This window comes from Carcharhinus amblyrhynchos, unplaced genomic scaffold (genome assembly GCF_965287045.1).
Source record: "Carcharhinus amblyrhynchos unplaced genomic scaffold, sCarAmb.v2.hapA scaffold_42, whole genome shotgun sequence".
Lineage (NCBI taxonomy): Eukaryota > Metazoa > Chordata > Chondrichthyes > Carcharhiniformes > Carcharhinidae > Carcharhinus > Carcharhinus amblyrhynchos.
The window spans coordinates 2,950,629-2,966,318 of NW_027649783.1; the positions used below are offsets into that span (position 1 = coordinate 2,950,629).

General features: G+C 43.7%; 2 protein-coding genes and 2 non-coding genes across 4 annotated transcripts; 1 reads left to right on the forward strand and 3 right to left on the reverse strand.

Moving 5' to 3' along the window:
• Nucleotides 1–393: 393 nt before the first annotated feature.
• On the forward strand, nucleotides 394–465 carry trnam-cau (transfer RNA methionine (anticodon CAU)). Its single transcript has one exon. It is a non-coding gene; the product is annotated as a tRNA-Met (tRNA).
• Nucleotides 466–3,400: 2,935 nt separating this feature from the next.
• On the reverse strand, nucleotides 3,401–3,483 carry trnal-uaa (transfer RNA leucine (anticodon UAA)). Its single transcript has one exon. It is a non-coding gene; the product is annotated as a tRNA-Leu (tRNA).
• Nucleotides 3,484–5,256: 1,773 nt separating this feature from the next.
• Nucleotides 5,257–5,813, reverse strand: LOC145335797 (histone H2A.J). The gene has a single exon (XM_080181528.1). It carries the CDS (start codon nucleotides 5,644–5,646, stop codon nucleotides 5,257–5,259), a length of 390 nt encoding a protein of 129 aa, XP_080037654.1. The 5' UTR covers nucleotides 5,647–5,813.
• A 1,117-nt stretch (nucleotides 5,814–6,930) lies between these two features.
• Nucleotides 6,931–7,345, reverse strand: LOC145335826 (histone H2B type 1-M-like). The gene has a single exon (XM_080181552.1). It carries the CDS (start codon nucleotides 7,306–7,308, stop codon nucleotides 6,931–6,933), a length of 378 nt encoding a protein of 125 aa, XP_080037678.1. The 5' UTR covers nucleotides 7,309–7,345.
• Nucleotides 7,346–15,690: the final 8,345 nt, after the last annotated feature.

Here is a 15,690-nt window from a genome sequence, read left to right on the forward strand (position 1 = left end):
CGTAAACATAACTGGAAAAGTGGCCCAATCATGGGTAACAAAATAAATTAAATAGTATTGGATCCAGAGAAGAATCTAAGAACATAAAAGCTTGGAGCAGGAGTCGGCCATTTGTCCTCTCGAGCCTGTTCCTCCATTCAATAAAATCATGCCTGAACTTTTCATGAACAGTTTACACAAATGAGCAATCGGTCCATTCTGCTTTGCCTGTGTATGATCTTCTGTCTCCTGACAATCTGGCGCTGCTTTTGTGTGTGTTCCATTCTTTGTGTGTTCGACAGTGGAATTGTGCCGCCAGGCGGAGCATATTTGCCGTCATTAAACTGCAATACGACAGTGAGATTTTTGTCCTGATACTGCGCAACAATAATAACGAGGAACTTATTAGCTTGTAGCAGAGTGGCGCAGCGGAAGCGTGCTGGGCCCATAACCCAGAGGTCGATGGATCGAAACCATTCTCTGCTATTTACATTTTCAGGATCAGTTTAAAAAGATCATTTCTCTGTTCCCCAAAAGTAACTCTGCTATTTTTTTCCAGGACACAGTTATCTTCATCAACTCTCGCTGACAATACACAATCTAATCTGCCAAAAGCCCACTGATGTAAAGGCTACAAACACGTCTTTCCCCCTTTTATTATCAGGGCAGTTCTGACACAGTCAAAAGACCAAAATCACATAACCCCTACAATTCTGAAGGAGGCCATTCGGCCCATTTAAATTGCACCGAATCTCCGACAGAGCATCCCATCCATGCCCTATAGTCAGAGTCCCACACACCCACCCCGCTAATCTACCTAACCTTCACTTTTTTTTAACCACACAAAGGGTAATCTAGCATGGCCAATCCGCCCGGCCTGCACGTCTTTGGACTGTGGAAGGAACCCGGAGTACCTGTTTTCCAGATGTAACTTGCCTGGGTGAATGCAGCTCCAACAACACTAGAAGTTTGACACCATCCAGTACAAAGTATCTGATTTCATTCGCTTCCCATCCACAAAGAGTCGCTGCCTCCACCAAAAGTTAAAATTAAAGAATATTTATTAGTCACAAGTCTGCTTATATTACCACTGACAGACAGGGGCAGCAGTGTGTACCTTCCACAAAATGCATTGCCTGAATTCACAAAGGCTCATTTGACAACATCTTCCAAACCCACCATGACTGTGGCCTCGAGGAAAAGGGCAGCAGACACATCAGAACAACACCAATTAGAAATCTCCCTCGAAACCACTCACCATCAGGACTTGGAAATATATTGCCATTCCTTCAGTGCCAGTAGGTCTTCTCACTCCCCAACAGCCACCCACCACCCCCCTCCTCTCCCCCAACCACCTCAAAACCGCACTGTGTGTGTACCTACATGACATTGGTGACAGCAGTTGAAGATTGCAGTTCAGCGCTGCCTATCCCAGGGCAATTATGGACGGGCAATAAATCCCGGCCGAGCCTGTGATGCCCTAATCCCATGAATGCAGAAAGTAAAAAAAAATCAACTGATCAAAAAGGTTCCTCCTCACCTCTGTCTTAAAGAGGAGGTCACTTTAAAAAAAGCTCTGCTCTTCTGATCATATTGTCAGTGTAATTCTGAGCAGAATCAGGATTATTTAGTAAGTGTTGCCCCATTGCAGAATCACATTGTGCAGTAACGACAAAATGAGAAAATCTCTGTAGGTTTGGCAGCATCTATAAGGAGAGAAAAGAGCTGACATTTCGAGTCCAGATGACCCTTTGTCAAAGTCCTTTGACATCTTACAGATGCTGCCACACCTGCTGAGATTTTCCAGCATTTTCTCTTTTAGTTTCAGATTCCAGCATCTGCAGTAATTTGCTATTATTTGTGCAGTTGCGACCTGCCTGGTGGTGGATATGATAGGATTTGTCCTCATGTTTCACCACATCCCCGTAGCTTTGGGCTGTCCAAGACACACAATTGGTTTTGCAATCAATTCACATGTTTAAGTATCTGTTTCCATTCTGTATTTGAATTTGTCTGGTGTTGTTTCTGAGGGGGTCAGTTATATGCGTCTGTCAGACTCTTATAAAGTGTGTGGGTTGGATGAGTCTAGATCTGCCAATGGCTTCTTTGTCTGTGAGCATTTTATGTAACTGTGGGAACCATCCATAACATTAAATCCCCTGGGGCTGTTTGTGGAACATGTGCTTTAATTTCCCTGTTTGTAGAACATCAGCTTCATGCTGTAGCTATCAGTGGAATTAATTCTGTGTATAAGTCTATGATGCTGCTAAAACTGCGACTTTCATTTGGGATTTTTCACCCACGTCTCTCTCTATCTAATCTTCCATTTGTATCCATTAGTCTGTGTGAGTCTTTGGTTGTTTCCAAATCTCTCAGTGATACATTTGGTGTGTGTGATTTATTTCATATCACTCAGACTCAGCTCCTGTGAGTGAGAGCAGGAAGCAACCTGGATTTTTCAGCTGTTGATGCTGAATATGTGATTCAGAACTATTCTCTTATTTATCTGTCTTTGGGATTTAGTGTGAGTATGGGATTAATTAAATAACCTTCAATCTCTGGGACAAGTTATCAATTTGGATTAATTCCAAATCATTTTCCAACACAGAAACAGGCCACTGATGCAGTATGTTTTCAGCAAACAATGTGAGTGAGTTTCAGCCCAGCATTAAATCTGAACACAATTGTGAAAGATAATGTATCCTTCAATCTGATACTGGATTGTTATACAAGTTTCACTCAGGTTATTCACATTGATTTGGTCTGTGACACTCAGTCTGATTCTGAGTAAGAATTTTGACATGAATGTAAAATGGAACTCAGTCTGGAATTGGTACAGTGTCTTCCATCAGGCTCAGTGTGAGTGAGGGGTTAGGATTAGTTTATAATTTATGGGTCATTTCATAGTCATCAAATTGAAATTGTAACTTTTAGTTTCATAATCAGAGTGAGTTTTCAACTGGAATCTGAGTTTGTATCTCAGGTTAGACTCACTGTCAGAATATCTCAATCTGAGATTGTATTTCACATTTGTATCTAATGTATTTGTGAGAATACACTATGGGGATTAGTACAGCCACTTCCAAACCGCTGATGTGGGTGATATGACTGGGATTTAACTCGAATCTCAAAGTTCCTTATGAAGGTTAATTGTGTAATTAATCATCAGATATTTAATTTGGAGTTAAAACTGTTCTATTGTGGGATTGACACAGTGATGATCTGATAACAGTTTGGACTGGGATTGATGGATCCCCCAATCAGCGGTACTGATTTTGATTTGATTTCTTATTGGGACATGCAGTATTAAGCTGTGAAAACTCTGGTTTCCTGCGTGCTGTACAGATCAAGCATCCCATTCACACAATATCTCGGGGAGAAGGAGGGGAGAGGGTGCAGAATGCAGTGGTAAAAATCCTTCTACCAGGAGTGGGGTTCGAACCCACGCGGACATATGTCCATTGGATCTTAAGTCCAACGCCTTAACCACTCGGCCACCCTGGTACGAGAACTAGACATGATCGGGACACAGCGGCTGTCATTCCTGTTGGATTGAAAATGTGCCTCTGTTGCCTATCGGTCAGATTCTGCACTGCTATTCACAGTCCAGCTGTTTCCCGCTTTGTTTTATCAATCCCTGTACCCATTATTGATACAGGTGTTTTAATACATGTAAGTTTATGCTATTTATTGGAGAAACTTGTGTTCTCGGAGACTGTGGAACTGATGAGCTGTCTGTGTCTCTGAGCTCGGACTGTGTGTGAGAAGGAGCTGGCGACACTCTCCCCTGGAACTTGTGTGGAGGAAACATCTGATTTCTTCAAATATTTCTCTGTGAAAACAAAGTCCATTGAATAACTCCAATCCAGATTGGGGCAGTTTCATCTCTATTAATAATCATTGGGAGCGGTTTGTGAGGCTGCAGCCAGACTCCAGCTCTGATTGGTCACTCTTGTTTCTATCCAATTCTTAACCAATCACAAAGCGAGGGAGTAGAAATGGGAGGTTTTGATTGGTTTACATTTTCAAATGGGAAAAACCCGCCAATTTCAGTGCAGGAAAAATACAAAATAACCGAACGCCTTAATGTTCAGGAAACTATTTCAATCTCACACTTTCTCATCTGTTTATTGTATTTTCCCCTCACTGAATCCTGCCGCTATTTCAGGAACAGTTTGAATGTCTCAATCTCTTATCTGGAACCGGCGGGAATCAGACCCCGCTCAGCAATTTAAAACCGAGCAAATCTCAGCTCAGTGGAAAAGCAGAAACAGAGAGATTCCCAACCAACCCCCTTCACACAGGCTTCACAGGGACAGAGAGAAACGGCTGATTTCTGATCCTCTCCCCTGAAAGCGGCCGGGAATGTTCCAATGGGAAGTGTGGAGAGGATCCCCGGCCCTATCCCGCCGGTGGGACAGGCAGCTTTGTGTCCGGAGAATAGGGAGGGCCCGGGGGGGAAGCGGATCTTAAAGCGCTGCAATGGACTCAGGTCCTGTGTGTGTACAAATCTCACTGATTCCGTCCTCTGCGAAAACTGTGGAATAAACAGATCAGCCCGAGAATAACCTCTTCATTCCCGCCTTTACTCTGTTCCCGGAGCGGCTCCCAGATCACCCGAAATAACGAACAAATAATTTTATAATGAATTTAATTCCGCTGCTGCCAAACTGTGAATATAGTTATCAGTGAATCTAAAGAATTACCTTCCGATGTGGTGTTTCTCCTCATTGTCCGTGACAAATCCCAGACTGGGGTTTATAATCCGCTCTCAGTTCAGTTTGATTGTCCCTTCAATGTGAAAGTGTGTGTAAGGGGCGGGTATGAAGTCCCATTCACAGCATTCTGTAACGGGACAAATCTCTATCCTCCAGAAAGAGATTTCTCATTAACTCAATAAGGGAAAAGACGGCGCAGCTTTTTCACAGAGATTGTGGGGGGCTCTGAAAAGAGCCGTTGTGTTTGGGGTGTTTTTCAGCCATCAATCCTTGATGCTGTTTCTCACTCTGGGGTAATTGTGTACTTGTTTCTAAATAATTACCTCCGACATGGTGTTGCAACATGTGCAAAAGTTTCTCCAATAAATAGCATAAACTTACATGTATTAAAACACCTGTATCAATAATGGGTACAGGGATTGATAAAACAAAGCGGGAAACAGCTGGACTGTGAATAGCAGTGCAGAATCTGACCGATAGACACCAGGCCGCCCTTTTCCAGATAAAGTGAGTGGCTCTGAAAAGAGCCCTTGGGTTATCAGATGAAAGAATGGCCGCTTCACTTGCTCTTGCTGGAGACGGCGGAGGTTTTCTTGGGCAGCAGCACAGCCTGGATATTAGGCAGCACCCCGCCCTGAGCGATGGTCACCCCTCCCAGCAGCTTGTTGAGCTCCTCGTCGTTGCGGACGGCCAGCTGCAGGTGTCTGGGGATGATGCGGGTCTTCTTGTTGTCCCGGGCCGCGTTCCCGGCCAGCTCCAGGATTTCAGCGGTCAGATACTCGAGCACAGCAGCCAGATAGACCGGGGCTCCGGCACCCACACGCTCAGCATAGTTGCCCTTTCTCAGGAGCCTGTGAACACGGCCCACCGGGAACTGCAGTCCAGCCCGGGAGGAGCGAGACTTGGCCTTGGCCCGAACTTTCCCGCTGCTCTTTCCTCTTCCAGACATTTCCCCAATCTCCCAAAGCCTTTCACAAAGAATGCTGAAATCCACTCCCTTTCGCTTCTCTTCTAGCTCCGGGAGGAATGGAGGGCCCACATTGCTGATTGGTCACTTTGTTGCTACCTCTCAGCATCTTGTCCATATGACCAATCAGAAATCTGCTGAACTGACCAATCCGGAGCCTCCACCGAGTGAGGGCGGAAAAGCCCAAATTCTCAGCTTCCCACCGATTTCATTTCAAATTGGAAAAGTCCCCAAAGGGGAAAAGAACAAATCCCTTTGGGAAATTATTCTGATCGGGAATGGAGAATCTCCCTTTCTCTCCTTCCCCAGTCTAGAGTCAACCTGGATCCGGCAGTTTCTCATTTTCACTCTGGGTTTATCTGAAAACAAGCCGAAAATAAATTTATTTTTGGAAAGTTCGCAAATATATTTCTCAATCAAGAAATACAAAATCCCATCAATAATTAACTAAAAACAAACCTTTTTGAAACATCAGTCTGTTTGCACCATTTTGTCCCGAGTTGCTTTTAGAATCCGGGATCCATTCGGGGTTCATCTCGGCCCTTTTTAAAACTCTCCAACCAGCCGCCAGGAAGTTTCATCGTTCTGCAAACGGACGGGCTGTTCCCCATATTCCTCCAGACTGAGAGTTCCTGCACAACTGGGGTTTGTAAGGAATAAACTGATCGATTATTGAGACCAAACTGAAACAGAACGGGAAACTGAGTGGAGTCTGCACATTCTCCCCGTGTCTGCCTGGGTTTTCCTGCGGGCACTCCGCTTTCTTCCCACAGCCCAAAGACATGCGGGTTTGAGTCGATTGGATTTGCCCCCCCCCCCCCCAGTATCAGAGGGATGAACAGGGGAAATGTGTCGGGTTATGAGGATGGGTGAGGGATTGATGTCGGTACAAACTCGATGGGCCGAATGGCCTCCTGCATTGTAGGGATTCGATGATTCTGACACATTTGTTCCATTAACTCTCTCTCTAAAGCCGGAGAAAGGGACCAAATATCAACGCGTCTGAGATCTAAACCCAGAGAAGGGCAGGTAGCAGTTAATTCATTTTAAACATTATTACTCAGACCCAATGACCCACCGGGCGTTTGATTTACATTACTCCGTGTCTATCATTGATAATCGGAAAATATAACAATTATTATTGTGCAAGACGCTGCGTTGTTATCATTGAAGCTAAATTAATGATACAGCCTTTTCACAGAGATTGTGGGGGGCTCTGAAAAGAGCCGTTGTGTTTTGGGGGGTTTCTCAGGCCATTGGGGAGTTTTACTTGGAGCTGGTGTACTTGGTCACCGCCTTTGTCCCTTCCGACACGGCGTGCTTGGCCAGTTCCCCGGGCAGCAGCAGGCGCACGGCGGTCTGGATCTCCCGGGAGCTGATGGTGCTGCGCTTGTTGTAATGGGCCAGGCGGGAAGCCTCACCCGCGATGCGCTCGAAAATATCGTTGACGAACGAGTTCATGATGCTCATGGCCTTGGAGGAGATGCCGGTGTCGGGGTGAACCTGCTTCATCACTTTGTAGATGTAAATGGAGTAACTCTCCTTCCGGGATCTTTTCCTCTTCTTGCCACCCTTTGCCGGCAGCTTTTTCTGCGCTTTCTTGGCTCCCTTCTTGGAAACCGGCGCTTTCTTCTCATCCACCATCCTCCCACTGAATTTCAGACACACAATCACTGAATGGGGCCCGGAACTCCTCTTTTATAGACCAAAGCACAGGCCTATGCTAATGAAGGATGGCTGGAAGCCCTGTTCCCATTGGTTCATTCACACTGATGGCAATTCGTCATCCTGTCTCTGATTGGTTAGTGTAGATACCCAATCACATTGGTTGCTGCTCAAACCCACAAACTCTCTCAGTTTTCAATCCGTCCTTTCCCCTTGTCCGGCCCCATCCACCCAAACCCCCCTGACTCTCTCACTCCCTCTGCCACACCAGCACATTCTCTCTGCTGCTAATCCCACATCACTCTATCAGACTGCTGATACTCTTCATACATTTCCCCTTCCTCACCAGCACCAACTGCTCCGCTTTACTTCCCCGCCCATCACCGGGAGCTGGCAGGACAGAGTATCTGGGCTCAGACAGGGGTTATTGCGAGAGTTACTGGGCGGGTTAAAGGGGAATAAGTTTGATGAGCAGCAGCCACAAGTCCCACATGTGACACTAACAGTGTGGCTAAAACAGAAAACTGACTGAGAGAAGGAGTGGAATGAGAATTGGACATTACTGATTACAAGGTGTTCAGAGAGGATTAGAGAAACAATCCCGGAGGGTGATTTACTGTTCAACACAGTTCGAGTTCTTGGGAGCGGGGTAGGTGTGGGGGTGGGGGGGTGGGGGTGGGGGTGTGGGGGTGGGGGTGTGGGGGTGGGGGTGGGGGTGGGATGGCATTGAGGGATCGGTGCCAGTTAATGAACAATGCGAGAGCGATTCCACAACAGGATACACACATTCTATTTCCAAATGCTTCTCTGTCAGCCCTGTGCGAGTGGGATTCATGCTGTGTCAATTAGTATCTGATATTTCAATGTTGCTTCTATCTCTGTCAGTCTGTGGTCAGTGATATTAAGATTTAATCCAGAAATTGCAATCTCTGATATATGCCCGTGTGTTTTATTTTCTCTCTAACATTCAGTATTTAAGAGTGTGGGCTTTTCAGTATGTTGGTCCTGGGATGTTATTCTGTATTTCATTTGGCACCTGGTGGTTTCTGAAATGGAAAATCTTGTGATTTTTTTTCTAGCTGCGCTTCAGTTTTGGGATTTGTGTGTGTGATTTCACTGCACACTTTTATTTCTGACACGTGGGTAGGTTTTTAATCTGTGTATATCAGTCTTTGGTGTAAGGGTGTTGGTATTTTCCCATCATGCTGTTCTATTATTTGGAGTGTGTCTTTCCCACTAATTCTCAAGGTCTCAGTTATTTGTGATATTACAGTTCCCATTGAGGTTGATATTTCCCAGTGACCATCTTAAAGGATCACATGACAAAGGTTCACAACTTGTACTGCAACAAATTAAAGTCGACACTAACCAATGAATCAACACTTGCCCCTGAGCGTCAGGGGATTAGAAGGGTTACGGGGAAAGAGCCTGGTTTGGACTGTGGTCAATGCAGACTCGATGGGCTGAATGGCCTCCTTCTGAACTGTAGGGATTCTATGTAACGTCACTTAGTCACTCAAACACTAAATAGAGATGAGACACCAGCCTACCTATCATGACTATTAACTTGTGTATGTTCGTTATTCAACATCTAGTACACACTGCTAGTGATGTGTGGATTGTTTATAAGTTCATAAGAACATAAGAACATAAGAAATAGGAGCAGGAGTAGGCCATCTAGCCCTTCGAGCCTGCCCCGCCATTCAATAAGATCATGGCTGATCTGTCGTGGCTCAGTTCCACATTCCCGCCCTCTCCCCATAACCCTTAATCCCCTCTCTTATCAAAAACCCATCAACCCACGTCTTAAAAATATTTAGCGAGGTAGCCTCCACCACTTCAACGGGCAGAGAATTCCAGAGATTCACCACCCTTTGAGTGAAGAAGTTCCTCCTCAACTCTGTTCTAAACCGCCCCCCACTTTATCTTGAGGCTGTGCCCTCTAGTCCTACTGTCCTTTCTGAGCGGGAAGAGTCTCTCCACCTCTATCCTATCCATCCCATTCATCATCTTATACGTCTCAATGAGATCTCCCCTCATTCTTCTAAACTCTAACGAGTACAAGCCTAATTTATTCAGCCTCTCCTCATAGCTCAACCCCCTCAACTCCGGCATCAGCCTAGTAAACCTCCTCTGCACTCCCTCCAAGGCCAAAATATCCTTGCGTAAGTACGGCGCCCAAAACTGCACACAGTACTCCAGCTGCGGCCTCACCAATGCCCTATACAGCCGCTGCAAGACCTCCCTACTTTTATATTCAATCCCCCTCACTATGAAGGCCAGCATTCCATTCGCCTTCCTGACCACCTGCTGCACCTGCAAGCTGGGTTTTTACGACTCATGCACAAGGACCCCGAGGTCCCTCTGCACCGTCGCCTGCTGCAGTTTTTCGCCACGGAAGTAATAATCCTTCCCACCATTATTCCTACCAAAGTGGACCACCTCGCACTTGCCAACATTAAATTCCATTTGCCATTTCCTGGCCCATTCGCCCATATCTAGATCCTTTTGTAGACTCTCCACACCCTCCGCACAATTTGCCATTCCACCAATCTTGGTGTCATCAGCAAATTTCGACACCCTACACTCGGTTCCCTCCTCCAGATCATCTATATAAATGGTAAATAGCTGAGGCCCCAGCACCGACCCCTGGGGCACTCCACTAGTCACCATCCGCCTATCCGAATAGCACCCATTGACCCCCACTCTCTGCCTCCTATTTGACAACCAATCCTCTATCCACGCTAACACCCTACCCCCAACTCCATGTCCCCTGACCTTCTGTAATAACCTCTTGTGAGGTACCTTGTCAAACGCCTTCTGAAAATCAAGAAAGACCACATCCACCGGTTCTCCTCTATCCACCGCCCTAGACACATCCTCATAGAACGCCAGTAAATTTGTCAGACACGACTTCCCTTTAACGAAACCATGCTGCGTCTGCTCTATCAAGCAGTTCCCCTCAAGATGGCTCGCTATTTCCTCCTTGATGACAGATTCTAACATTTTACCTACAACAGACGTTAAACTAACCGGCCTATAATTCCCTGCCTTTTGCCTGGCATCCTTCTTAAACAACAGCGTAACCTTAGCCGTTTTCCAATCAAGTTCCTGAAACATAAATCTGGATTTCAGTCTATGTCAGTCATTTCTGCTTTATGACAAAGGGTTTTATTCTGTCCCTCTCTGTTTCTGGCATGGAAGGATTTCATTTTCCTGCTGTCAGTGTGTGTGGTAGGTCTGTGTGTCTTTATTGCAGAATCTGTTAATTGTTGCAATGTGAGTATTATTTTTTGCTGTCAGTGTGAGGAAGATGTGGATTGTACTCTGTAGCTGTTGTATTTTATGAGTAGCAATGTTTTATGTTGTTCTTGTCAATCTGCTGAGTGCAAATACAGTATTCTGTTTCCTACCTCTTGGTTCTTTGTTTCTATATTAGGTGACAACAAATCCAGGAAACATGACCTGAGTTCAGGCAAAACGTGAGGAGAAACTTCTTCACTGAGAGCTTGGTCAATCTGTGGAATTCACTACCAGAGAAAGTAGTTCAGGCAAGTTCAAGAATAAATTCAATCTAGCTCTTTGGACTCGAGGGATAAGGGATATCGGGGGAAGGAGGGATCAGAATATTGATTCTGATGATCAGCCACAATCAAAACGAATGCTGGAGCAGCTCCAAGGGCCAAATGATCTACTGCTGCTTGTATCTTCTATGATTCTACTATAGCAATTCCTGGTGGTCTTATGAAAGTGAAATGAGGATTAGCAAACCTGTTGGAGATCTGAAGATGCAATTAGCATTTTCAGCAACGAGATCAAGAGTAACCAGCTGATGTGGTATATTTACATTTTCAGAAATCCTTTGATTAGTTTCCACACAAGAGGTCAATAAATATAATCAGAGCACATGGGGAATACTGGCCTGGATTGAGAACTGGTTACAGGAAAGGAAACAGAGAATAGGAATAAATAGGTCATATCAAGTTAGCAGACAATGACAAGTAGGGTACAACAAGGATCAGTGCTTGGGCTCCAACATTCACAACCTATATCAATCATTGGGATGCAGTGATTGAAGACAACAGTTGCAACTTTGGAGAATACACAAAATAAGGTGGAAGTGTGAGTTGTGAGGAAGAGGCAAAATCTCCTCAAGGGGATTTGAAGTGGCTCAGAGAGTGGGCAACAATTTCACAGATGGAATGTAATGTGCAGAATATTCCTTAAATGATGAGAGGCTTGAAAGTGTCAAAATTCAAAAGCACTTGACTGTTCCTGTTCATGAGTTACAGAAAACTAATCTGCAGCTCGAGTAAGCAATTAAGAAGGAGAATGGAATGTTTGCCTTTATTACAAGATGTTTTGAACACGGGGGTAAAGATATTTTACTGTAATTATATAGAGTCTTGCTGAGACAGCACCTGGACTATTGTGTGCAGTATTGTTCTCCTGACCTAAAGAAAAACATGATTGCCACAGAGGAAGTGGAATGAAGGTTCACTAAATGGATTCCTTGGGTGGAGGGATTATTGTCTGAGTAAAAACAAGAAACACCAGGCGTTTATTTTCTGGCATTTAAAAGAATGAGAGGTGCTGACATTCAAACATACAACAATCTTACATGGCTCGATAGGGTAGAAGCAGAAAGTACGTTTTCCCTGGCTGGTGTGTTTGGAACCAAAGAACACAGACTCAGAATAAGGGGCAGCTCATTAGGACTGAGATGGGGAGGAATTATTTCACTGAGTGGGTGATTCTTTGGAATGATCAGTCCAATGGGCTGTGGAGACTTACTTGTTGATTAAGTTCATGAGTGAGATGGATCGGTTTCTACATATTAGTAACATTAATGGATATGGGGATAGAGCAGGGAAATGGTGTTGAAATGGAAAATCAGCAATGACCTCATTGTGTGACGATATGGGCTCAAAGAGCTGAATGGCCGACTCTTGCTCATAATTCACATCTTTCATTATGTTTCAGCATGGTCATCATTTTGTGACTGTAATTAATGAGAAATGAGCACAAGGTTCTTCCTGTATCCTGTCACAATGTGATTCTGGCTTTAAAAATAGTCATGATGTGGAGATGCCAGCGTTGGACTGGGGTAAACACAGTAAGAAGTCTGACAACACCAGGTTAAAGTCCAACAGGTTTATTTGGTAACAAAGCCACGAGCTAGCGGTGTTTGCCATCAAATAAACCTGTTGGACTTTAACCTGGTGTTGTAAGACTTCTTACTGAGCTTTAAAAATAGAGCAGAGCAGGTTCACAGCCAGTGACTGACCCCTTATTTCCCCAAAGACTTTCCACAATTGAAAAGCCACATGTCAGGTCAGAGATACATTACTCTCCACTCACTGGGAAAATGCATCTCCAATAACATAAAAGAATCTCAAATACAAAATAATATTTTGGGTTTCACTTGCACACCAGCTTCAGCATTTACTCCCTCAGCCACTGGAGCACAATGTGTACCATCTGTGAGATACACTGCAACTACTCAGTGAGGCTGAGTGTGGGACTCAATCTCATCGCTCCATCTCTTGTAGAGAAGGAGATTAATTGTGTGCCTGTAAGTATTGGACACTGTATACAAAAGACATTTTTATCATGTATTTGTCTGCCTGTTGTCAGTCTGCATGTGTGAGATTAGCTGAACATGAATTTGTGACTCAGACATGATGTCAGTCTCCACTGTTATATGTTTATATGGGGTTAAATCTGTTCCTGAGTTTGCCATGAAGTCAACATGAGTTTGATTTCAGTTTTGCAGTCTTCAGACTTTGAGTAACTACATGAGTGTGTGATTTATACTGTTTGTATCCATCCCGGGTACAGCAGCTCAAAGTTATTTTCCTTCTGTATCTCTGTCCTTGTGGTGTTGTGTATGACGACAGGACTCATTCTGTAAATGTTACTTGCTGATACTGTGTGAGTGTGGAGTTCATTTTGTTTCACTTTTCCTCTGATGAATGTTTGGGTGTAAGAACCATTCTGGAGTTGTCATTCCCAAGTATGTTATGGAATTCCTTGTTCTTCCCATCTGTCTCTTAGGAGTTTGTGATTATAGGATTATTTTTACATCTGTGATTCTCTTGTTATCTATGTGAGTGTAAGAATCAATCCTCATACAGTTGTTCATTGTGATGTATTGAAATGTGGGATACTTTTGCATTTTAAATTTACATGCATTTCAGGCACTGTATTAGAAACTATTTATTTAAATTATAATGCATTGATGTTTATTTGCCATTTGATTGAATTTATCATATGGATTTGGGTACATTTCCCAGTCATGGTTTATATTCAGTAGCTGTTTGCAAGTTGTGCAATGATATTCAATTTCGAGCTCTGTGAATGGTAACATTTGGATACACAGCCTGGGAATTAATTACTGCAGTTTCTAGTAACAGAATTGTCATTACATCTTTCAGTTTGACTCACTGAGATTTTTGGATTGGTTTACAAAATGTATCAATGGCTATATTCTGAGGTAATTAACTGCAATTTTTTTAGATTCACAACAGCATTTTTTGTCTATTCTGGATATGAATTCTTATTCAATTTGTGACCAACATGTTTTATATCTGTGAGTGGGTGTGTTTTGTTAAAATTCTATGATTAATGTATCTACCTGTCAGTCAAATGTAATATTGAGAAGTTTGCACTTGACACAAAGCTCAGTGTAAATGTTTGTTGGGAGAAAGATACAAAACAGCTTTAGGTGGATGATATTCCAGCTGCAATGTTCTGAACCTCTCATTACTTCTCAGAACATTGCGGATGGGACATCATGCCTGCTGCGGTTGTAAATGCGTCTAGTTTGGGGGCGTTTAAGAGATCTCTGGATAGGTTTATGGACGAAAAGGGATTGGTATAGGCTAGTGGGTCATTGTTTTTGTAACTGGTCGGCGCAACATCGTGGGCCGAAGGGCCTGTTCTGCGCTGTAATGTTCTATGTTCTATGTTCTAAAGTGTGAGATTTTCCATTTCCGTAGAAGGAACAGATATTCAGAGTTTAATTCAATGCTAAGAGATTAGAAAGTGTTGATGTACTAGGGGACATGACTATTCTCATTCATAAGTCACTGGAGGCTAACAAGGAAATGAAGCTGGTAATTTGGAAGGTTCATGGTACATTGGTCTTTATTGTAGGAGGTTCTGAGTACAGGAATAGTGAAACTGGACAGCAGTGTTATTAGATTGTATCTGGAATACTGTGTGCAGTTTGGGTTATTATTGCCTCAGAGGGAGTGTAGTGACCATTCAGCAGATTTGTTCCAGGAATGGCAGGACTGTCTTATGAAGAAAACCTGGGGAAACAGGGCCTGTATTTCACTGAAAACAACAAAGTACTTAAAAGGGTAAACATGGTAGATGTAGGTGAGATGTTTCCCCTGGTTGGGAGCCTAGATACAATTTTAAAATAAGGGCAAATCCTCTTCGGACTGAGATCTGCACTTTTTTAACTTAACTTTGTGAACCTTTGGAATTCTGTAGCTCAGAGGGCTGCAAAAGTTCACACACAGGGTGAACATTAATGTAGACATTGACAGATTTCTAAATCTCACTGTCATAAAGGGAAATTGGGGATAGAGTGGGGAAAGGGCATGGAAGGAGATGGTCAGCCATAATCAGATTGAATGGTAGTACAGGCTCAATGGGCTGAATGGCCCACTCCTGATCCTATGTCCCACAATGGCAGGGAAGGAAATTAAAAATAAATCCTCTTTTCCTGTTCAACTCTTGGATTGAAAAGTTGTCTCTTATCTTGCAAACAGTGTGGGGCTGAATCCTTCTCTTTGTGACAGTGAACCCAATGAGTTGGCAGTATCTCTGTGCTCTGTGAATGATCCTGGAACTGCTTTGTGTTGGAACTGGCTTGATCAAATTGTGCTTGTTCTGAGGAATCATCAGAATCCTTCAAATATCTGCCTGCTACAAGAAAAATAACTAACTAAACTGAGGAACAGATGAAATAAAAGATACAAAAGTTGTTGATATAACTTCACAAATAACAATTATTAGGAACCAGGGTAAAAGGATAAACCTTCAGCACAGACAATATTTGAGATCATTTCAGTAATATACCAAACTGCTTTTACTCACTGGGTGTTTGGGGCGAGTTTAAAACAATTTTGTGACATTCAGAAACAGCCCAATCTGTGCACTGCTGATTGAGTTGAGCTGTGTGAAGCAGCAGTAACTTCTGCACGGGTCAGTTATCAATTTCCAGCTCCCACTTTAACCAAATATCGAAAAATAAACAAGCAGCCACTGTTTAAAGCCTCTCCATCCCACTCCCCACCTGTTTCCTGCAGTAGATCTTGTTTGTACAGCTGCTCTCATGGTTATTGT

Excerpts from the sequence above, each read along its gene's own strand:
- LOC145335797 (XM_080181528.1), bottom strand. The coding sequence starts at position 5,646 with ATGTCTGGAAGAGGAAAGAGCAGCGGGAAAGTTCGGGCCAAGGCCAAG.
- LOC145335826 (XM_080181552.1), bottom strand. The coding sequence starts at position 7,308 with ATGGTGGATGAGAAGAAAGCGCCGGTTTCCAAGAAGGGAGCCAAGAAA.